Source organism: Lonchura striata, chromosome 13 (genome assembly GCF_046129695.1).
Source record: "Lonchura striata isolate bLonStr1 chromosome 13, bLonStr1.mat, whole genome shotgun sequence".
In the NCBI taxonomy this organism is placed as follows: Eukaryota; Metazoa; Chordata; class Aves; order Passeriformes; family Estrildidae; genus Lonchura; species Lonchura striata.
This window is the reverse complement of record NC_134615.1, coordinates 18,985,544-19,007,532: the sequence shown is the minus strand read 5'-3', so window position 1 is coordinate 19,007,532 and position 21,989 is coordinate 18,985,544. Positions and strand designations below refer to the sequence as shown.

The window sequence follows — 21,989 nt, the reverse complement described above, 5'->3', positions numbered from 1 at the left end:
GAAGCTTTGTACAGACATATGAATTCCAAAAGTCCATTGTCCCCCATGCCCTAAAATAGTCTTAGAATACAGTTTATCTACTTAGATAAAAATATGCCTGACCTGCAGACCTGGAGCCCCACCCATTTGAAAGGGATTGTTCCCATGTTCCAAACTGGGCAGGTGTTCTGTCCAAAACATGAAAAACCACCTGGAATATTGCAACCAATCTACAGCTATAATAGCAAACTAAATAGCTACAGCTATAATTGTGTCTTTATTAACTTCACAAATACTATTAAAATACAGTTAACAGAAGTCATCACATTTAAATTTAAGATGCCTATCATCTCTGCTTTAATTTTGCAATTAGCTATTTTTATTACTTAAGGCTAACTTTATTAAAGACAACTGTGGAAAAATAATTCAAGCAGAGCCATAATTTGGAAAAAACTTTAAGGAATTTAAGAGAGAATAACTTATTTTTAAAATCCTTATGATGATTTAGATTAATACCAGTAATAAATGCATTGTGTATTTCTCTATGAATCAGTTTTAAATTAAGGGCTTACAAAACTTTCTGGATATAAACCTTTTTTCTCTTTAATTTTAAAATAATTCCTTGCTTTATGTGGTATGCATGTAAGGAGTGGTGAAAGTGGTGCATCAGCCATACCTGGGGGGAGAGAGAGACAGATAATTGCAGCTGTACTCAACTACTACTACCTTTAATAACTGTTAATAAAACTGAAACACAAAATGAAACCACTAAAACCACAGCTTGAGTATCCATGTACAAACCAGTAATTCTGAGAATAAATTGTTATATATTTAGACATAAGTTTTTAAAGTGGCAACATTTTTATTCTACTGTATTTATTTTTCTAAACCAACTATGAAGTTGCTCCCTTATGCAAGATATGAGCAGAATGTAAGATGATAAAAATATTTAAAACTCTGGAATTTCCATTCATTTTACAGAGTTGGAACACTTACCTGCTGGTGCCAAGGATTTCAGTGATTCTAAAAGATGTGGACTAGAAAACTTGACCAAACATCTGAATGGTTCTTTTTTATGCAAAACATCCATTTTAGGATCACTTTTAAAACTTGTCTCAAGCTGTTAACAGAAAATTTAACCAGTGAATATAAGCAATGAATATATTTTATTCATATGTTATTGCATATTACATTTAAACATTTAATAAGACTGTTTCCAATTTGTAATGATAACATGATTCCAGCTGGAAGAATGTTGTAGTAAAATCTGAGAGTGCCACCATGTGGCAGAGTTTTCTGCTGAAAGCAAGAGGCAACTTGTTCAGCAATACTGTAAAACATCAAGTATTTCTTAGAATTTTCAATTTATCTTTTCATGCAAAAAAACCTGTGCATCATTTAGAAGTCAGTTATAGTGTCATACATAGCATAAGCTTTGTATGTACTTAAAAAACCCCTTATTTCTCATTCTCCAATACAGTACTAGTCTAAGTCTACCTTTATTACAAAAACTGGCTGAAATGCTGAGTTCACAAGGCTAAAAGACTGAAACCAGATCTAAAACTCTGACCAAATTTCAATCTGTTTCTTACAGAGACTTTTAACGCATTTATTTTAAAATGTCCTCCCTAAAGTTTAAAAAACCCTATAGTATTTCTTACATATGAAATTTAATCTAACTACCACTACATTTAAATTAGAAAACCCCAAATCAAATTGGTTGCTTTTCCTACCTTGTATTGTGCAAATTCAAGTTTTGGTTGGGGACCACTACCAAAAACTTCCTGATTCAATCTGTGGATCCTTTCTTTCTCACTTCTGTTTTCTTGAACTATCCTTTTATCTGCTGCAGGGGAAAAGAGCAGGAAAAAGAAAACAGAAAGACAACGTTGTCAGCTCCTGCAATCCTGTTTTTCTGATCTGATTATTCCAATGAAAATTTGTAAACAATAGTTTTAATTAATTCATTACACTATTTTTTTGGATAAGGTACTTGTCTCTATAATTTATTTATATTTTCAGTTCCATACCAAGAGAAATACACAAGCTAATGGGAGATGCTGGGCATTGAGTGGATTTGGTTTCTACGTCCAGTACCACTCATGGGAAATACTGACCTCTCCCAGTGCCAGCTGGTATTAAGGCACCAGGGATGGATAAACATAATGGGAATGGAGCATATGTACATTTCCTTTTATCAATCTCATTTCACAAGCCAATAGAAATGACATTTAAAGTGCCTTTACATTTCAAACATACATACCATTTTCTGGTTCTACATTATCTCCTTGCAGAGGTTTTGGAGTATGAGTTTGGAAGTTCTAAATGGAGAGAGAGATGAAAAAATTATTTTACTTCAGTTCTACTTTTAGAACCTCTAGCTGGAAAGAACTTTAATATATTTCCTTTTATTTCTCATTCTGGAAGAGTGATCTTCCAAATTTTGACCATGACTAGAAGTCTGGAAGCCATCCTAATTTTGAAAAAAAATACCTGTCTTAGGATATTTGTGAACATTTTCCTATTTACAAGTTTTGCATGGATGAGCAGACTGAGCACCCATTCCAACAGCCTTCAACTCATGGTTCTAGGAAGCCTAATGAAAGGATGCAAAAAAAGCTTAGGACTGAATTGTTCATATAATTTTTAGTCTGAGTTTAGCCATCAGGAATTACAATAATAGAGTATATGGGATACCAAATAATTTCATCCCCATTGCAATGTTACCTTCATGAAAGGCTGTCGACCTCAGTAGTTCAATATTATTTTAACTTGATGGTCTCTTGGAAAAGGTGAATTTTCCCCCATGCTAGGGGGTGACAACTAGGCCTGAAACAAAAAGCAAGACTTATCTTAGGATTTACTTGTGAAGTTGCTCACCTGGCTATATCTTTTAAACACAATATCTTTAAGGGAGTTTAAACAATGACTTCGAAGCTCCATTTCACGGATGTCATGGTAATTGGTAGCACCAATCAGGGCCTTCAAATAAAAATTGAAACTGTTTTAACATCAGTCTTAATCATCACTGTGCTTGTAGTATGTAAAAAAAATAGCATCTCTAGACATTGTGATGTTTTTGTTCCAAGGTAAGCAACTGCCCTTTAACTAGGATTTTCATATCTGAAAAAATGTTGCAGAGATTGTTATACAGCTCATGTTAATATTTAAAAGTATTTACAGTATTAACAAGCTAAGTCCCATAGTCTTATCAGATGAAAAATAAACAAGTAGAATCATAAAATATTTGAATTGCTACTACAGAAATGTGAGGAAATTTCTAAATAGAGGAAAAAATACCACCAAAGCTGATCATCACAAGTTAACAGAAATGAACAGCATTCCCTGATGAGCTCATATGCTTAGTTCTTGAAGTTAACAGTGTTGATCTAATATTCTTCCACCTCTGTGAGACAATTTAAAGGAATACTGCCCAGGACCTGGCTAAGAAATTCAATTCAGGAGCAGTAAAAATCCCAATAAACTAAATTTATTCACAATGCACCAATCCAAAGGTTTGGGTTTTGCCCCATTTTTATCATGACCTAAGGAGAAAAAAAATTACAGAGTTTAGCAAATTATGTTAGGTGTCTTTACCAATCCTCTTAAAAGCTACCCCAATTATAGCTCTAAGTGACTGTGGGGAAGTCAGGGTCTGAGAAATGTTGATCTGTACCTGACACAGCAGAGGCAAGTTGCTCTTCAGCACTGAGGCAGAAATGAAGACATAGGGAGTCTGTGAATGGTACACAACATAGCTGGGTTTGTACTGGTTTGGTTTTTTATATGGTGTGCCCCAGGCAACTCTAATCCAGATTGCATTATCCTCATATTCCTTAAAGGTGATGGTGACCTGATAAGAAAAGATGAGTTTTGATTTACCAACACATTTAGGTATCCATAAACATTTACTTATCTCTTAACATCTCTGTTCGCAAGATCCAAGCATAAAAAAAGAAACTAAGAAAAGACTAAGAAACTAAGAAAGAAACTAAGTGGTGTAAGGATTGTATTTAAATAAAATTTACACAGAAAACAATAACCTCACAAACTGGGATAAAAAGAAGAATTACCTTTCAAACTCTAATATTACTTTTCTTCCTGTCAATATACATTTTTTTCTGAAGGTTGAAAATAGAAAATAGCTTATTACAAGAGCACTGACCTCTCTTTTGGGAAAACAACATAAAAATGTCTGTTTAGAAGGATGGCTAGTGGCAAGAATTCCAATATGTCAAATTTTGGAGAAACTAACCTTTTGATCAGCTTGTAATTTCAGACCTGAATATAATATTTATCATTGCTCAAGAATACACAATCAAAGGTCTAAATGTTCCCTTTTCTATTCTTGTAGATTTGCTCCTTGTTTACTTCTGTTTACCTTGACTCAAGTAAAAACTTTAAAAAGAAAACAACAAACCAAACAAAACCCCCAAAATACTGCAAAACTTTATTGTAAGAGAGTGATGTGAACTGCAGCTGGCTGGCTGTGAGTGTGATTTGGATCTGTTGCCCTCTCCTGTTGTGGGTGGGAACCCAGTCGGTGTCATGGAGTGACACGGGATCAGCCACAGGCATTTTCTATTCCCTTGCAAAATGAAGCTGGTGAGCTAAAGCAACTAAGGGCTCCTGCAAACTGGGCAAAGATTTGATAAAAAAACCCAACATGCTGCCTTTCTTGAAGCCAGTCACATTTTAAGACAAACTTACATTTTATTTCCTTCCAGCATAATTGTGAAGTCGCTAAACCAGATATGCAATACATTTTTCCTATTTCACATGCAGTTCCTATCATTCCCAAATGAATAATTCCATTTAATTCTTGACTCAAACTGTGAAGAATAGTTATGAAAACAACATACTGACACCAGAGCCATGAAGCAAATTTAGAATGGATTAATTCTTACATTTTTCAAGGTTGACCGAAGTCTTCTTTTAAACCTTTTTTTGAAATCTGTTATGTCAAAATACTCCGCTTCTTCTCCTGTTACATGAAACAAAAAAAAATAATCTAGAGATGTTTTAGTTTTGCTGAAACAAAATTAAGCAGAAAAAATTAAAGTTGCATAACCTTATTTAATTCTGACTCATAATATTGCTATACAGAGAAAAGATTAATATTTAATTAGTAATTACTGATATGTAATAATTGGTTGAGAATTTAATGGAACATTAAGGATAATCTCCATTGAAAAATCCATACTAGGTTGCGGTAAAATGTTAAAAATCTCTCTACAAAAAAAATCCAGATGAGACTAAATTAAAATGTGGTTAAAATGTAGGAGATGAGGCAGCACAGCATTAAGTTGCTGAGAATTGTGGGATTACAGCAAGGAAAGACATTTTACCTGATTTTTTCATCTGGTAAACACTCCACATTCTTTTGTTTTGGTAGATGTGGTTGTCTAGGAAAAATAGGAATTGCTTAATAATATAATGTATTACCAAACAGGAATTAAAGGAACAATTAATTTTACAATACTTTTATAGAAAAGTTACTTTAAAACATATGACTTCTGATAATGCAATATAACGTATTAACATTCTTGACCTATCACTCATAGCAATCATAAAAGCAAAATAGTTTTTTTATTAAAAGAAATGTGAAATTCTTTTTCTAATTTGGTGAGCAGCTAATAAAGGGTTCAATGTTTACGGAAGGGTTTTACATAAACTGCCCAATATGTAGACTGCTAGAAAAAAACCTTGAGATTTAAACTATTGTCTAAATAAGATGTGAATTGATATTGGTTAGGAGTTAGATACTTTTGTTGATCTTGAGCTTTTTGTAACAGAGGCTACATCCAATAAGTTTCATCTAAAATATGATGTGCTTGGCTCAAATGCATCTGCAACACACAAGGATCATCACTATGTAATTAAGGGCATTATCAACTTACTCAGAAAAAATAAATGTCATTTTAATTCACTTTTTACTTACATATTATGTCTAGAGCTGCTGCTTGCTTTATGTCTGCACAATTTTCCTAGAAAGAACAAAAGTGCATGGTGAACTACAGGTCCAGAAGGCCCAATCACCCTGTTTATCAAGTGAAAAATAACCTCAGTACTGGTAATTTAAATGACATTGCACTGAAGGCCACAGCACGTACACTCTCTTGAAAGGCACCATACCTGGTCCCAGGTTTTGAGAAATCAATATTGAAAACTATTTCAGCAAGGTTTAAATGTTCCTCTGCAGAGGCAGCAAGAGGAACATAATCCTTACAAGTGTCATGTACAAGCAATTAGAAACAAAGTTAATGGGTGTTTGTGACAATGCGACAGTGACTGGTATTTCACTGTCAGGAGTTTTAACATACTGGTTATTGCTTATTTATGCTCTACAGCATGAAAAGATTTTAAAGAAACTGTATGACACAATTTGTTACAGATACAAGTATTTCAGAAAAAATGCTATTTTAAAATAGCATTTGCCATCTTATGAGAAAAACTTAAGAGATTCTTTCCTGTAGTTTGATCTACACTCCAGGTAAGCAATTTTTGAGTATGAAATTAAAAGAGAATCATAACAAAAGCTATAGAATTCAAGATCAGTAATAATTGCAGCCATCTGGGTTATGATTAGAGACTTCTGGTACATATAAAGAGTCCTGGTACACTAAAATCAGAGCTTGATCATATTTTTTTTCCTTACAGTATGCTGAATGGAAGTAATTCTGGCCCAGGAAAGTTAAAAAAAAAATTAGAAGTCTAAAAGATATAAACTGGTACTATCATAACCCATATTAAATAGCTTTAAATCAGGACTTTGTAATGAGTATACATCTCAATCAATGCCTTTATTTTACAATTTAGAAATACACCCATTTTTAAAGGTTTAACATACTGAGTTTTATCTACCATATGTAACTTAGAGCTCAACACATGTATTTGCAGACTTAGTATAGGGCTGTTCTACACTCCTACAGATCAGACAAAATCAATGGTGTTACCAGCTCAGCTTTACATTTGCCAGACTACAAAGTGCAATGTGAGGCCGTGTTGTGGCCAAAGATTAATGTTTCAGTGTTTTTTCATGATGCTTCTCATGCATCCTATATGTCACTGACATTTTTTGAAGGAGAGGATTTACCTCACAGAGCTGAACAACTTCTTGGGAAATGTTGTCCTTTATCTGATGGAAATTTAGAGTCTGCAGCTGTGCCTCAGAGAGAAAGCCCCATTTCTGCAGCATCATCTTGATTTCATCCCTTGGGATTTTTAGCACAGTTCTTCGGATGTATTCAGCCACAGTTTCATCCATGATGGAAACACCTGGAAAGCTGAAAGGTTAAAGAAAGTAAGACCAAGCCACAGCCAGTCTCAGGGGACTTGCTCCCTCCAAAGGATGTACACCAAAGGTGTACAGAGCTGCACCTCGGCACAACTGGCTGACATTGATGCCAGCCCTAAGTGCAGCACTACTACAGATTGAGACAGTGGTAAGTTAAAATACATGCAGTCACTTACACAGACACTGAATCATAGAATATTATTAATTGGAAAGGATCCAAAAGGATCAGAGTCCAACTCCCAGCCCTGTGCAGCACACCCCAGGAATTCCACCAGGTGCCCGAACGTGTTGTCCAAACACTTCTTGAGCTCTGTCAGGCTTGGTGCTGTAACCACTGTGCTGGGGAGTCTCTAAACCTCCTCTGAGACAGCTTCATGTCTTTCCCTGGGATCCTGATCGTCAGAGATCACTGCCTGCCCCTCCACTTCCCCTCAGGAGAAAGTTGTGCACTGCGACGAGTTCCCCCCTCAGTCTCCTGTTCTTCATGCTGAACAGACCAAGTCTCGTCGCGCCCTCCGAAGTCTCCCTTACTGACCGAGGCCTGGTGCGAGCAGAGGGACGGGGCGCTGGGTGCCGCCCAGGGCTCTTGCTGTCTGTCCGGTCCGATGAGTGTCCAGGTCCCTCGGCGCGCAGAACTCCGTGACTGACTGACTGACTGATTGACTGACTGATTGATTGACTGACTGATGACTGATTGATTGACTGACTGATTGACGGACCGACCCCAGCCCACCCCACCGAGCCGGACCTGGCCTGGCCCACCCCGGGCGCCTCACGCCGCTCTCGCGCCCACCTTTCGAACCGACCAATCAGACCCCGCGCCGTGCCCCGTCCATCCAATCACAGCGCTTCCCGCCTGCAGCCCCGCCCCGCTCCGGCGCCGGCGCCGTGCGCGCGCCTCGCTCTGAGGCGGCTTCCGGCCGGGGCCCGCCGAGTCTCCGCGTCCGCCCCCACCGGGGTGAGTGCGGGGCGGCCTCGGGCAGAGCCAGCGGGAAAATTTAGGGAAAAGAGCGTGTAAAGGGAGCCTTCCCCTCTCCTGCCGTCTTCCGTTCCAACTGCCTGGCTCTGGGGGGGCTGGGAGGGGGGCGGCGCTGCCGAGCTCGCGTCCACCTTCTGGGACCCTCCGCTCACTGCGCAACGTCCTCCAGAGCTCTCGGAGGGCTTTGGAAGGGCAGGTCCGAGTGGGAACACGGGTCTCTCCGTTGTGTAAGCTGCTTTTGCTGTGTCTCTGTGTCCCGTCGCTTCTTTAAGGCCTCCCGGGAGCTGCGGAGCTGCTTCAGTGGGACCCCCCTGCCTTACCCTGGTAACAGCGGCTGCCCAGCCCCTCGCACCCCATGGCAGAACCGTGCTGCAGAGCAATGTTCACTTTCTGCCGAGTGTTACCTGCCTGCCGTCACGGGATCGGTTTGCTACAGGGGCCAGAGCCTGTCTTTTCCGACACGGAAACGTATGCTCTTGCTTCCTTTCCCTCTGAAGGGGAAAAGCTGTTTTACAGTAGGCAAGAAGATTCTGAGAGGTTCATAGAATTCTTCTTTGGGAAATTAATAAAATGGAGATGAGTTGGAATGAAGCCTGGTCTGGTGGATGCAGGTGAAGTACAAGAGCAGCTGGCAAAACAAGAATTTGGCGACAGCATCTTGTCCTTACATAATTGTAGAGTGAGTTGGGTTGGAAGGGACCTCAAAGATGATCCTGTTCCAATCCCCTGCCATAGGCTGGGACACCATCCACTGGACAGTGCTTTAGTTTTATGCTTGTCTGGAATATAATACATTATATTCCTAACTGTATATTCTGCAAAGGCATAACAGGAATAGGAAGAGACAGCTTTAGTAAGCTGTGATACAGTTTTGTCGTTTGCAATGGTACTGGCTCTATGTTATAATAAAAATATCCCACTAATCCTGCCAAAACTCTGCTGATGTTTCTTGTATGGATATAACTTTAAATAATTGCCAGGAAGTGAAAATATCTTCTAGTGGCTTACTCAATCACCTATTTCAACCTTAAATAAATTGTAGAAATTAGTATTCAAGTTGGTGTTCCACCTGCTCTGTTCCTTAGGATTAACATCTTCTTAATTTCTATTGCTAAGTATGAAATCAGGTATGGTGTAGTTTCATCAGGTACTAAAAGCAGATGAGTTCATTCTGCTGCTGTGAGGGAGGTTGAATTGTTGGCAAAAAAACAGTCATGTAAAAAGAAAATCAATATGAATCTTATTTATCAACATGAAAAAAAATTAATCTTTAGGTTTGGGAAAAGTAAATGCATCCTACATAATTAAAAAGATCTCAGATTTCTTTTTGTTTCCTTTCTAGTCTTCATAGATATGTTTCTAAATTATTTTCTCCCATTCTAGTAAGTAATGTTGAAAACCCAATGCATAGGTTTAGAGACTAAAATTCAAAAGGTCGTGAGTAAATTTTGTAAGATTTAGCTAAACTTGGTTTATTAAAGTGGATTTTTAAATTTTGTGAAGTTGCTGGAAAGTGTGGGGTCATTGTCAATGTGCCTTAAGGACAGCAGCATAGAGTGACACTTGAATATTCTGGTCTGGAAGATGCTAATGATATTATTGAAAGGTAGAAACAAAGTCCTGAGTTTTGAATTCCCTTGGGTTTTGAAATAGTGTGCATCAACTATGATTTCTCATTTCACTGATCACTGAGTATTCAAAGCTATTGTCAAAATTCTTTGTGTAGGAAAGAACACTAGGAATGCAGGATTTCTGCTGAAGTGCCACGAATGTTACCTTTAGGTAAACACTCACATGTTAGGTATGGAGCTGAATTTTGTATGCTAAAAATTTGTACAATCTTAGAGAAAGCAGGATTTGAGTGAGCAGAAACTTGTTGAAATTTGTAAATATTTTTTCCAAACAACACTACTGCGTAACTGAGAATGTGAAACTCCAAATGCTTTGTATTAGTCAAGTTAGGCAGTGACATGAGCTGCAAAAAGAAATGTTAAACGTGGGGAGTAGAGAGGCTTCGGAGGAGTCGCGGGTTTGTTCCCCTCCCTGCTGTGAATCCCTGCTGTGCTTTGCACGGTCCTGCTGCCGCCTTGTGGGCGTTGTTTTGAGTGTTTGCAGCAAATGTTTGTGTTCTGTGGCACTGGGTGTTCTTGATAAAGAGCTTCATCCTTAGCAATGTAGGTGCTCAGGTGTAATTTTTCATCATCAGGTGTGTGAATTAGTGTTTTTTTTGTTTTTTTTTTTTACCATTGACCTTAGATTAAAAAAAAATTGTTCTTTTCAAATGGAAGAATAGTAAAACACAGTTTTAAAAATAGTCTTCTAACATGTTTTAATTAAATATGGAGAAAGCATCTTATGGAAACAATTACCTAGATCTGAACCTTCCCTTCATTGGAAGGAAAGATGGAAAGATTAAGCATTGGGCCAACCAGCAAAACTAAAGGAACCTAATTCAGTTTTCCTTCTGCATCAGGCAACTGGTTAGTTTGTATTTATGGCAGTTTCTGAGAAAACAAATGAACTTCCCTGGATTCCTGACGTGCTGACCTCATAGTTGATTTTGGGAAGAAATGAGAAGGTGCTGAACCCTTTGTTTCTCCACACAGGAAGTGTGAGCAAGTCAGGAGGAGAAATTGGCAGGTGGAGAGAAATGAGCATTTTATCCTTAATTTTGGTGTCAAACATGAAATGCCCACAGTGTTCTTCCCTGCTTTTTTGGGTCAGCTTTTGGTTTCTGCCTACTTGCTGGGTGTCTGCAGTTTTATTTGAATTCTGTACTACATGTAGGTTCCTTTTGCAATTAATAGGAAATATTTACTGTATTGACACATGTATAGATCAATTTTCAGATTAGGGATGAGTATCACATCTCAATAATTTATATGTTGATTACTTTTAGAAAATTTGAGATGCTTAGTCTCCCAGGGTTGCTTACACAAGGAATTACCCCATTATTTTTCTAAACAGAAATATTAGTATCAGAAGTTCAGTATCATCAGAGAATTTTTAGCTTTAGGCTTTTGAAACCATATGTTGGAAACCATACTGCTAGAATATCCTATAATTTCCTTTCTTAAGGAGAAACCAGGTAGGATATGATACTGGAATGAGACAATTTCTTAATTATTTTTTCCCAGAAGAATAACATAGATCTAGAAACTGGTTTAGGAAATTGGAAGATTAATTATCTTTATCCATGTCTTCTATATTCAGAGACTAATAGTTTATAGAAATGTTTGTTTTTAAGGTATTTTAACCAAATTATTGAGATACCTATGTAATCTACTTTTTATCAAGAAAGAAAAAGTCGCACTGAATCTCATATCAAACACATTAAAGGGCAGAACATTTCTGTGCAAACCAGCGAAATATGTCAGTGCCATTATGTCAAGAGATAATTTCTTTACTTCTCTCCAATACTCACTTCAGATATTAACATTTGCTTAGCATTTTGCAATTCTAAAGCAATTCCTCTATTTTCTAAATATTGTTCGCTTACTTCACTTCCAGTATTTCTTGCACAGAAATTGTGTGTTTACCTTGGCATTCATTACCCCATATTTCTGTTAGTAGTTTCCTCAGAGCAATTTATATTGCTTATTCACAGTTTTTTCCTGTGATTTTTTTTGTTTTGTTTTCCCAGTATTCTTTTATGTATCAATTCCCTTTGAGCTACCACCTATGTAAAATTCTGTCCTTTTGGAGTTAGAATCTAGTAAGATAGCAACTTACAATTCTTATTTTTCATTAGAATGTTGTTAAAAAGAAAATAAGGAAAGCAGTGTCCTTCACACAAATTGTTGTTTCTCTTGAACATCTTTTGTCAGTCATTCCTCTCCAGCAAAAAAGATTTCAGCCTTCCCTGCTCATTTATAGACCACTGTCTAATCTGACATTCTAAACATCAGTTTAATATTGAGCACTGGGAACACTGCTCTGTCCTAATTTCAGAAGTGCTTAAAGCCTCCAGGGAGGCTCAGAAAAAATATTTTGTTACTTAGTCCATCCCATCCTACAGGAACTGAGTGCTAAAACTTGAAACATTCTAATCTTGAATGCTATTTGAAAATGTCAGGAGTACTGATCTATGAACTGGTGTGACTTTGATTTGTAGCATCTATTCTACAAGAAAATCTCACCTAAAAAAGTGCATCATCACCTCTGGTTGTGGCATTGGTGGCTTTCATCCATGGTCTGAGAATACTTTTGCAAGCAATGGCAGTGATTACTGTTCTTAGTTTAGAAATAATGACTCTTTCCTTGAGATGCTCCATTTGACTTGCTGGCCTGTGCTGATGTGCATTCCCTGTTTCATTAGGACACTGCTCCGGCTTTCTCCTGAGACTGCCAGCTCAGATGACAGTTTTAAGAGGCACAGGCAGAGGCTGAATGATGAAGAGGTTTAATAATCATCTGGGTTCACACATGTTAAAGTAACACACAGCTACTGAGCTGGTCACCCTCTCAGGGGAATGCTAACACCAGAGCTATCAAAAAAGCTCTACTGATAAATTTAAAACATATTGACTTTGTGTGGTGTGCAATCAAAAGCTGGTGGCAATAACACAGCGGGGTTCTTAATCACTTTGCTGTTACAGTCATGCTCCTGCTGTCATATTTCTAAAGGTTCATTTGTTAATTTGTTGGAAAGAATGCTTAAGCAACTTGTACTGTTTCCAACAACTTCTGTGCTAAAATTAAGTGTCATGTAATATTAGACTTTCAGATAGTATGGGAGAAGGTTTTTGGAAGAAATCAATACTATGTGGAACATATTCTCATGGTTCTCAAGTGCCTTTTAAATGTTTGGATTTTTAAAATTAAGTTTGCTTGTGGGAATCTAACTCTTGTTAAGATGAACACATAATGGGAAGTACTGGATATATGAGTGTATGTGGCTCTTTAGGCTGAATATATTCCTTGAGCATTCCAGGAATAGCAGTGGAGATTATAACTGTCAGCCCTGCAGATGAATTTTGGGATTTTTCAATAGTAAAATCTGACCATTGGCTACTTGTTTTTGTCCAGTCTGTATAGTAGGAATGTTAAGACAGTGATGGCTGCTTACTACAAGTTGTGGTGTTTGGCTGGTGTATTGCAACTAGGAAGGTGATCCCTTTGGGAGAAGGGGAAATGACAAAATACTAAGCAAACAAACAGGCATCTCTCTAATTCAGTGGCAGTATTGGCCATAAAAATAAAATTTTACCAAGATGAGCCCATTTGTCCGGTATGAACTGGACTTTTCTCCTCCCCTTCCTGGTTCACTTCCTGAACAAAGATGTCATCTTCCTTCAGCCATTGTCATATGATGCTTTCAGTCCATATCAACTAAAGAACTTGCTCCCTCCCCACAGAACCCTGCAGGAAGGGGTGTCCCCCTTTAGTGTTTCAGGAGACAAAACATGAGGGAAACATAAGTGCTTCCTTCCACTATGTGATGGAGAGGGGGATTCATGTAGGAGCCCAATCCCATTGCTTTTCAAAGAAGCACAGTGAAAGAGCAAGAGGCAACAATAAGGAGTTGCAAGAAGGGACATTTCAATTCTTACTGATTAAAAAAAAATATCAGTTTTGATGAAGTGATTAAGTACTGGTTTTTAAAGCATCGCCAGTGTCTGGATTAGGATTTTTTAAAGTGTGTAGAAAGCTAAAAAAGATGCCAGTTCTCAGAGTGCTGTAATAATAGCATTGTGCTTCCTGTTGTAATCTTTGCAAAAGGTAGAAAGAAAATCATATACACTTAACTTTTTAAAGAAAGAAAGCAGAAAATTGAAGTAAGAAGGTGAAAAGATAATCTGGAGTTAAAGAAAGATTAATGCTGCTAGAAAGTCCCTGAAAATTAAAATCTCAGCTGTGTGTTAATGTCCATGATAGCAAAGATTATAAACTTGTAGTTGATTGTTAACAATTGGGTTGTGTAGAAAATCTGACATGTGCTGTGTTTAATGATTGTAACTGTGTAATATAAATTATATGCATTAAACTGCGTTTTGATCTCAAATATTGTTAAAATAACTCAGTGATAATATCTTACATGTTAAATCAGACTTGCTAGTGATACTATTTTAATGTTGGCAGGTGGAAATTTTCTCAGATTCTTGTCCTTGTGCTACTAAAATCATCCCTAACTAAAGATGCATCCAGACCTGTCTCCTCATCTGCACACTGAAGAGTGTAACCTAATTATCAGTCTGCTCAAGAAGTGTCACAAGGAGGTAAGAAATGTTGAGCAGAGAAAAGAGTGGGTGGGTTGGGGAAATGAGTGTCAGATAAATTAGTGGTGATATTATATGATCATGAAGAGAAAACCCTCCTCTAGGCAGAGCAGCCACGAAATATAGCTGGTGTGTTTTCACTGAAGAGCTGTCTGAAGACTGTATGTAAAATCATACCAGTGATTTATTTAGGAAATACAGCATACCTTAAAATTTTCTGTGCTGCAGCTTAACACTTAGGGACCTATTTTAAGAACCGAAATAACTTCTACATCTCTTAGCACTGTGTACCCCTTAAAAAACAATAATAAAATAAGCTTCAAATGTCCTCTTTTTGTATGCTCACAGCATTTCCATATTCCAGCTGTCCCTGGGGCAGATGCTTCAGTGTGGTTAGAAGCAGATGTGTTGATCAGCCACATGCCTGATGTTCAGTGCTTGGAGAGCTAATTGGGAATACCTACTTGACTTCCATCTTCTTACTAGACACCTACTCAAGGATGTGAAATGCTAAGTTGTCTTCAGGCTTCTCCATGCTCTTCATTGCTTCAAGATTATGGAATTGTCATCACACTTGTTTAAAAGCCTTTTTAAAAATTTGCTTTGTCTACATCTTCTGCATCTCTGAATGTAGAAGATTTGGCCCCTGCATTGAAAACTTTCTGCAGCATCATTGCAATGTTAATTATTTTCCCAGTATATTCTAAACAGATGTTCTGCAGAGATAATCTTGTGGTATTCATGCATAAAAAAGTTAAATTTAATTGTTTTTACTGAATATTAAATATTCACTATGAATGTGAAAAACTCTTCATTTACACCACTACATGCAATCTACAATATTTTCACTTCCATGGTTGTGATGTTGATCCTTTTTTCTAATGCGGATGGATTCTGAGACAATACAAATACTATCTTTACTGTTTTGAACAGAATTGTACATATTTATTTTCAAAAGCCATTGCAGGATGAGAAACAAGGCTGATAATTCACAAAATGTGAGAGAAGACGTTTTATCTGAAAGATGGGTAACAACATTTTTGCAAGATTTTAACATAGCTAAAGTAACATATTAAAAAACATTTTCAGCACCACACTATGCTTTGATTTTTAAATTACAGCAATTAAGGGAGCAGAGTTTTAATACTAAAATTCATTTGCAGGGAGTATATTGTACTGGTTTTCTTCAGCAACATGTGATTTGTTTTGTTGGCACTTTGAGTTCAGTATCTTGAAACATAAGCACCCTGCAGTCTGTTGATAGCATCTCATAGTTGGTACTTCCCATTCCACTGCTCCTCTACAGAACATCTCCAAGATTTAAAACTAAAAGTTGAATTAAATGTAGGAGTTAACACTTTTCTTCCAAGTTCAGAAATTTTAATTTGCTTAAAAATCCTTTAGGTAGTTTGAGAGATTGTAGAAGCTTTTTTCCTTTCATTTTTAGTTGATTTTTTTGCAACAACTTTAATGTTATAATGTAGATAAATGTTCTGTAGCTAGAATTTAGTGAGAAGACTACACATGCATTAATGACTCTAGTATCAAGAGGATTGCCAAATGACCATCAGTTAGGAGAACAGGCAGCATGTAAGCAATATAAAGTTAAATTGTTGTAATTATTTTTTCATAATTGTGAAAGCAAATCCAATTAGGAAAGAAAATACATTCAGAATTATCCTGAATACATAGAGGGGCTTTCTGTGCTTTGAGTAGGAATGCAGCAGTATTGATTTACTGCTTGCAAGTAATGAATGGTTGACTGGCTTTTTGTTTGTGATTTTTTTTTTTTTTTTTAATGAATGTGAAGATAGAAGTATCATGGACTTGTATGATGTAGCTTACTAGACTGCCTTGAGAACTGGAACTAAAGACTGCACTTGAACTCTTTGGCATTAAAGGAATCTATTGTCAATCTGACTTATGAAGGCACTGGGAGCAGCAATAATAGTCACAGAAAAAAAATGCACAGAAATATATTCTCTTGGTTTTATTTGAAGTTCATCTTTGCATGAAGAGGAATTACTTTTGTCAGTCTTGTGCTCAGCTGGGAGACGATGTTTGTGGTGGCAGTTTCAGAACAGAAGGGGTGAGGATGACTTTCCCACTCAGTTCAAAGGGAGCAATACTTTTTCATTTGAAATTCCATGGTAATATACTGAAATATTCTTTTTAAATTGAACTCACTGGAATCTGAAATCAGTGATATTAATGAGTTATTCGTGACTACTTGCTATTTTCTTAAAATGCCAAGATGTCCTAAGAACCTTAATCTGGAATTTAAATTGCCATTCCTGAGGGATGAAAAGCAGTATTTTTTAATTTGGTGTCCATTTTCATAACTGTCAGTTTGATTTACTTTATCCCTAATCTAGAACCTGCCCTGTATATCAAGTTTTGTATCAAGTGAGGAGAGGTTAATGGGATTCCTATGTGATGTCACTTCTTTTTTTAATAACTCTACTCTGGTGCCAAGTATGTGCTATAAATAGACAAATTTTTATAGGTAGCAGCTCAAAGATTTGTGTATTGTCTTGCAGTTGTATCATTGTAATAGGTGTAATAGCTGTTTTTGAGAAACTGATTATTTGTTTCCTTTATAATCTCTGCCAAGAAGTTGGCATTTTAGGAATCTGTCTAAATAAACATAGAATAAACCCACTGTATGCACTACTCAGAGTGGAGTTAGCTTAAAATGTGAGTGTTCACCTTGAAATTTAACATGCAGGTATGCAACTAGAATACAAAATTAAATCTGTATTAGCTGGAATGAAAATGTTGTAAAAGCAAGATCAGTGTGTGGTAAAGTGACAGCTTGTTCTGTGCAACTGTTTCAGTCATCTGATACCCTTTATAAATCACAGAGGTATAAACAAGCTAATTATAGCACTGCTATAGTAAAGTGTTTGTCATAAACTTTATTAACCCACTCCTACTTCAGTTGTGTTCTATTGGATGAGATCTTGTTCATTGTTTGAATCCTTAACAGTGTTCATTTATCACTTGTATGAATCCACCCAGCTGCTGGTCAGCTGTGGAAATACACATAGGTTTCCCTCTGAAATGTGGAAGGGACTTAATTTGCATCTATTTTGTTCTTCTTGGCCTTTTTTGTTTAAATTCCTTAGTTGTCTGTAAGATTGGCTGAGTTGTCTCCATTCATTGTATAGCTGCAAATATTTACTAAAAGCCTCCTCCTTCAGCTCTTCTAAATCGCTTGGATGCTCTGCTGCCAGCTTCTGCCCTGAGATTCTGTAACATGGCACAGGCATCCCCCTGAAAAGGCAATCCCTCTGCAACCATGCATTCTGAGAGTGGTTCAATGTCTGTTATTACGGAATTGCTGTAAGAAATCCTGGCTAAGAGGACAGATTTTTCTGGTGAATACCATCCTGTTAGCTGTGGAGAGCCTTCATGAGGACAAGGCCTGCAGTTTTTTAGAAACTAAGGAACACCTAAATGTGTCTAAGGCCCACAGGTGAGCAGTGCCATAAAGATGGTAAATGCATCTTATTTATTAACCTCAAGATCCAGAGATTTTTTTATACTGGTTTTAATGTGCCAGTTAATTAAGCCTAGTGCCTGCATCTTCTGGATCAACAGCACTTTCTTCATGTAGCTGAGATAATGGAGCAGTGAATCCTTTGCCTCTCTAGGTCACAAAGAAATAATGAAAACTAATGCAGGGAGGACATTGCTGCTGTAGCACAACCTAGAGTTCAGAATATTTATTTTTTGTATTTTATTTAACCTAGTGTAAGAATTGTGAGACTGACTTCCAGATCAATAGAATGTATGTTCTGCATTTAAACAACAGCTTCAGCTTAGGTGTCCTCCTTTAGTCTGGTTATGCATGGTGAGTACCTTCAACTTCCAGCCAGGCAGGGGTGGCTCAAGTGATCTTCAGAAATAGCTTGAACTTCTGCCTGCTTGGGGAAAAAAGTTACCAAACACCACTTTTCACAAGAAAGGGAAAGGAAAAGATCAGGATATGTTGAAAAATGCAAATGAATTTAAATAAATTTAGAGCTTCAGAGGAAGAAACCTTTGAATTGTAATTTTTTTCTCTCCTTAACTCATCAGCACAATGTTTTGAAGTTTTTTGGCCATTGCAATGATATTGATCGTGAGATGAGGAAATGCTTAAAAAAAGAGGTAAGCAATAAATTATATATATTTTGAGTTAAATACTTAATAAAAAATGGGAGAGAACTAGAGTTGCTTTTTACTAAGTAGTATGAATCAATACATGTAAGCATGTTCTGCTGTGGGCACTTGAGACCAAATCCAAACTTTAAAAAATAAATTAGTCAAGTAAAATCTGGCATTAACAAATGGCATGGTGTATTTTTTGATATACAAAAATAGGCAAACACATTTTAATGAAACAAATATTGCAGATAGGAACTGACACTTCACAGATTGCTTCTGACTTTTTTCTTAATTTTTTTTAGTAGTGGTATTTGCACAGAATTTAATATAAAGCAGTAATGGTCATCTCTGTAAAAATAACACTTAAAGCTGAAGTCAGTTACACTGAAATGACTTAATGAGTTGCTGAGTTAGGCCCTAAATGAAAATACCTGCAGATATGAAGGAATGAAGACAGAGTTTAAATGGATTAACTGTTTTAATAGGCACATTTTCAGAAGAGTTTTCTTTACATTTATGGTGGTTTTGCCTGCATGACAGAACATATAAATGAACATTTTGCATACCTTTTAACTTTAAACTGTATTTTCTAATTTTTACATAAATTTCACCATACTAAAGTTTCCTTCCACATAATCTCATTATTTTTATTTTCCTTCCACTGAAGCCTTTACATTAAAGGAGTTATTGATGATTACATTTGTCTGCTTTCTTAAAATGTGCTTATATTGATATGCCATTACTAAGAAGCCCCTGAAAGTTGTTCACAAATATTGAGTAGGTATAGATGTAGCTTTTAAAGATACATTGTTCTCATTCTAAAAAAAAACATGGATGGGTTATTGAAAAATTAAATATTGGCAAGGGAAACAGTTAAGCTTTCTGTAAATCTTAAATAATGTTTTGGGACATTATTTCAGTTACAGACCAATCAGTATAATGGGTGAAAAACTTCAAATCCTTTTCAAAATCAATTTCTTTAGCAGTTTATTACATTATATGGAGAATTGAATATTTGTGGCTTACTTGGGTTTTATTCTTGATACCAATTATTGAAATATTGAACAAATATATGCTCTAACCTAAGGACAAAAATGATTTTATTCTCATGAAATACATATAAAATGATGCATTGATTTTTAATTTTCCATTTGTTTGAGCCATTAAAATGTTTCCTTTTTGTTTGCAATGAAAGGCTCTTCAAGCTTCTGCTAGTGCAGGGGCGTACTAGAAAGCGTGGTGGTCTTGTACATGTATCTTACCTGTGAAGGTTTTCTTGATTCCATTTTACACTGGAGTCCTGCCTCTGTTGTGGTTCTTGTTTAAACCAGTAAAAATCCTTACATGCCTTACCCTCATTCAATCCAGATTTGCCTTTGTTCCTTTCATCTTGGTATCCTGCTTTATCTGTGCGTATAATTAATGTCCAAGATCAAAAATAGACCAAGCCTGTGATGACAAATTCATGTTTCAGAAGGCAGATGCACATTAATCAGTGTCTTGCAAAAGGAAAAGAGCCTGACCTGTGCTCTAGAATAGCACCAGTGCAACTTTTTTTCCTAGTTCATGTGTGAAGTGTAGCTGTCGTACGTTAGATCACTGTCTAATTAAGTTCCTCCTTAAGATTAACTGAATATTCTTTATTAGAATGTTCTAATAATCTTTAGCTTAATAACCTCAGACTTAAAGACCTGTATTTTAATGGAATAAATGTTAATTTCAAAGTTGAAATGTTAATTTCAAAGTAAAAATGAACCTATATCTAGGTATTAACAAGAGCTGTATTTCTAATGTGTCAGTCAAACATGTTGTTTCTGCTTCTGGGTAAAAATGCTTCTACAGTTTTAAATTTGACATATCTGTTTAATGGTAACAGCTGACCTATTAATTTCCTTATCTATCTTGCAGTTTGAAGAAAACAGGCGCAGAAACCGGGAGAAACGACAGAGGATAATAAATGCTCACAAAGCCTCAGAGAAGTGAGCTGTGCTGTGGCTGGACAGCTGCAGCTCCACAGGGATACTCACTTGCAAGCTGACAGAATACTTGTGTTTCATCACCAGTGCCCAACCTGTGGTTTGTGAAATGGTGACAAAATAAATGCATCTAATATGTATTCATTCCCAACAAGGCAAACAATGTGAAAAAATAAATACCATACATTGCTCACAACCTAACTTAATTTTTGACCTCTAAAAGAAAACTATGGTGGCAAGTCTGTTCTGGCATTTTTATGATTGTTAAGTAATGAGGAATTGGTGTGTGTGAGGTACTATGTGTTCAGGGCAGCTGTGTTCCCCACTCTGTACTGAGTCACATTTATTTCCTTGTGTTTAGAAGTTTCTCTTTCATATCATGGGTTTTGTAGGTTTTTTTTGGTTTGTTTTTCATTGCAGAACACTAAATTACTTTTTCCATCACTTTTTGTACTGTAATTATAACACTTCTTAAATGGATTAGGAAAAAGAAATTTTAAACAGATGTGGCTTGAAATTGGAAATTGCCTATCAAGGAATAATTGGAGTTCTAGTATTTTTATTGGAGCTAAAAGGATGAAGCTACTGTCTTCAGCTGAGAAGATTACAAATCCTCACTGCCAACCATATGTACTGTGTAGACTGTTGTAAGACAATTTGTTCATCATACCCAAAACAAGCGGCTTTAGAAATTCACAATGGAACATTTCCAGAGATTTACAAAGCTTCCCCTTGATTTTTGTTGAGTACAATCAGTGTGTGCTGAGTGATTTTTCAAGAGGAGGGCTGCCAGAAATGTAAGCTGAAGTTCTTCCATTTTCTCTGGTACAAAAGTAAAGTCACATTATGACTATTGAGGTTGAAGCACAGCTGACACTGAAGAAATATGTAACTTTCTCAGGCAAGTCAATGTGTATTGTGTAACCAAGTTGCCTTGTTAGCCTATAAAAGGTGTTTATTTTCCATCAAACTGCTGAAAGCCCAGATCAAGTCTTAAGAATCCAGAAGATTTGATATCAAAACATACACTGGTTTGTCCACTGATGGAGTTGCTTCTCTGTGTGTGCTGGATTCGCCTTACTTTTAAATAATGACTCTGTTCTGCCTACCAGCAAAATACTTTTTAAAAACTATAAATATTGTTGAGCCAAATATACAAAGTATCTAGAAGGTGCCTATTCTACAGTGAATTACATGTTGTTTGTTGTAAGAATCATTGTTGATACTCAATCTTGAAATTGGTATGTACCCTTGTTTTTGGAAGAAAATGGTATTTTGTGAGCTGTTTTGAAGGGTGATTTAAAATAATTTTTGTTATTTTTCAATACCTGGATGGACCCAATTAAATAGTTAAAATTAAACCAGAAATGTTTTCAGTGAAAGCTCCA

General features: G+C 36.5%; 2 protein-coding genes across 4 annotated transcripts; one reads left to right on the top strand and one right to left on the bottom strand.

The window, feature by feature from the left end:
- Positions 1 to 226: 226 nt before the first annotated feature.
- Positions 227 to 8,045, bottom strand: CENPN (centromere protein N). Its single transcript, XM_021541073.3, has 11 exons — positions 7,812 to 8,045; positions 7,076 to 7,265; positions 5,921 to 5,966; positions 5,328 to 5,384; positions 4,887 to 4,963; positions 3,656 to 3,832; positions 2,860 to 2,961; positions 2,243 to 2,300; positions 1,713 to 1,825; positions 976 to 1,099; positions 227 to 655 (listed from the first exon to the last, which is right to left on the bottom strand). The coding sequence occupies exons 2-11, from the start codon at positions 7,244 to 7,246 to the stop codon at positions 540 to 542; spliced, it is 1,041 nt and encodes a 346-aa protein (XP_021396748.1). The 5' UTR covers positions 7,247 to 7,265; positions 7,812 to 8,045; the 3' UTR covers positions 227 to 539.
- Positions 8,046 to 8,137: 92 nt separating this feature from the next.
- Positions 8,138 to 20,797, top strand: CMC2 (C-X9-C motif containing 2). 3 transcript variants are annotated; one of them, XM_021541214.3, is made up of 4 exons: positions 8,138 to 8,234; positions 14,337 to 14,473; positions 18,557 to 18,628; positions 20,534 to 20,797. In XM_021541214.3, exons 2-4 carry the CDS (start codon positions 14,393 to 14,395, stop codon positions 20,606 to 20,608), a joined length of 228 nt encoding a protein of 75 aa, XP_021396889.1. In that variant the 5' UTR covers positions 8,138 to 8,234; positions 14,337 to 14,392; the 3' UTR covers positions 20,609 to 20,797. The 3 variants fall into 3 exon arrangements, with proteins under 3 accessions (XP_021396889.1, XP_021396891.1, XP_021396890.1); XM_021541216.3 differs by lacking the exon at positions 8,138 to 8,234 and adding an exon at positions 8,266 to 8,482; XM_021541215.3 differs by lacking the exon at positions 8,138 to 8,234 and adding an exon at positions 8,668 to 8,770.
- Positions 20,798 to 21,989: the final 1,192 nt, after the last annotated feature.

What these genes read in the sequence shown, in the direction of transcription:
- CMC2 (XM_021541214.3), top strand. Translation starts at nt 14,393, where the DNA reads ATGCATCCAGACCTGTCTCCTCATCTGCACACTGAAGAGTGTAACCTA. An exon ending in TCAAGAAGTGTCACAAGGAG is followed by an intron (nt 14,474 to 18,556) that starts GTAAGAAATGTT and finishes TTAACTCATCAG; the next exon opens with CACAATGTTTTGAAGTTTTT. An exon ending in GGAAATGCTTAAAAAAAGAG is followed by an intron (nt 18,629 to 20,533) that starts GTAAGCAATAAA and finishes TCTATCTTGCAG; the next exon opens with TTTGAAGAAAACAGGCGCAG.
- CENPN (XM_021541073.3), bottom strand. Translation starts at nt 7,246, where the DNA reads ATGGATGAAACTGTGGCTGAATACATCCGAAGAACTGTGCTAAAAATC. An exon ending in TAATGTAGAACCAGAAAATG is followed by an intron (nt 1,826 to 2,242) that starts GTATGTATGTTT and finishes TTTCCCCTGCAG; the next exon opens with CAGATAAAAGGATAGTTCAA. An exon ending in GAAATCCTTGGCACCAGCAG is followed by an intron (nt 656 to 975) that starts GTAAGTGTTCCA and finishes CTCTCCCCCCAG; the next exon opens with GTATGGCTGATGCACCACTT.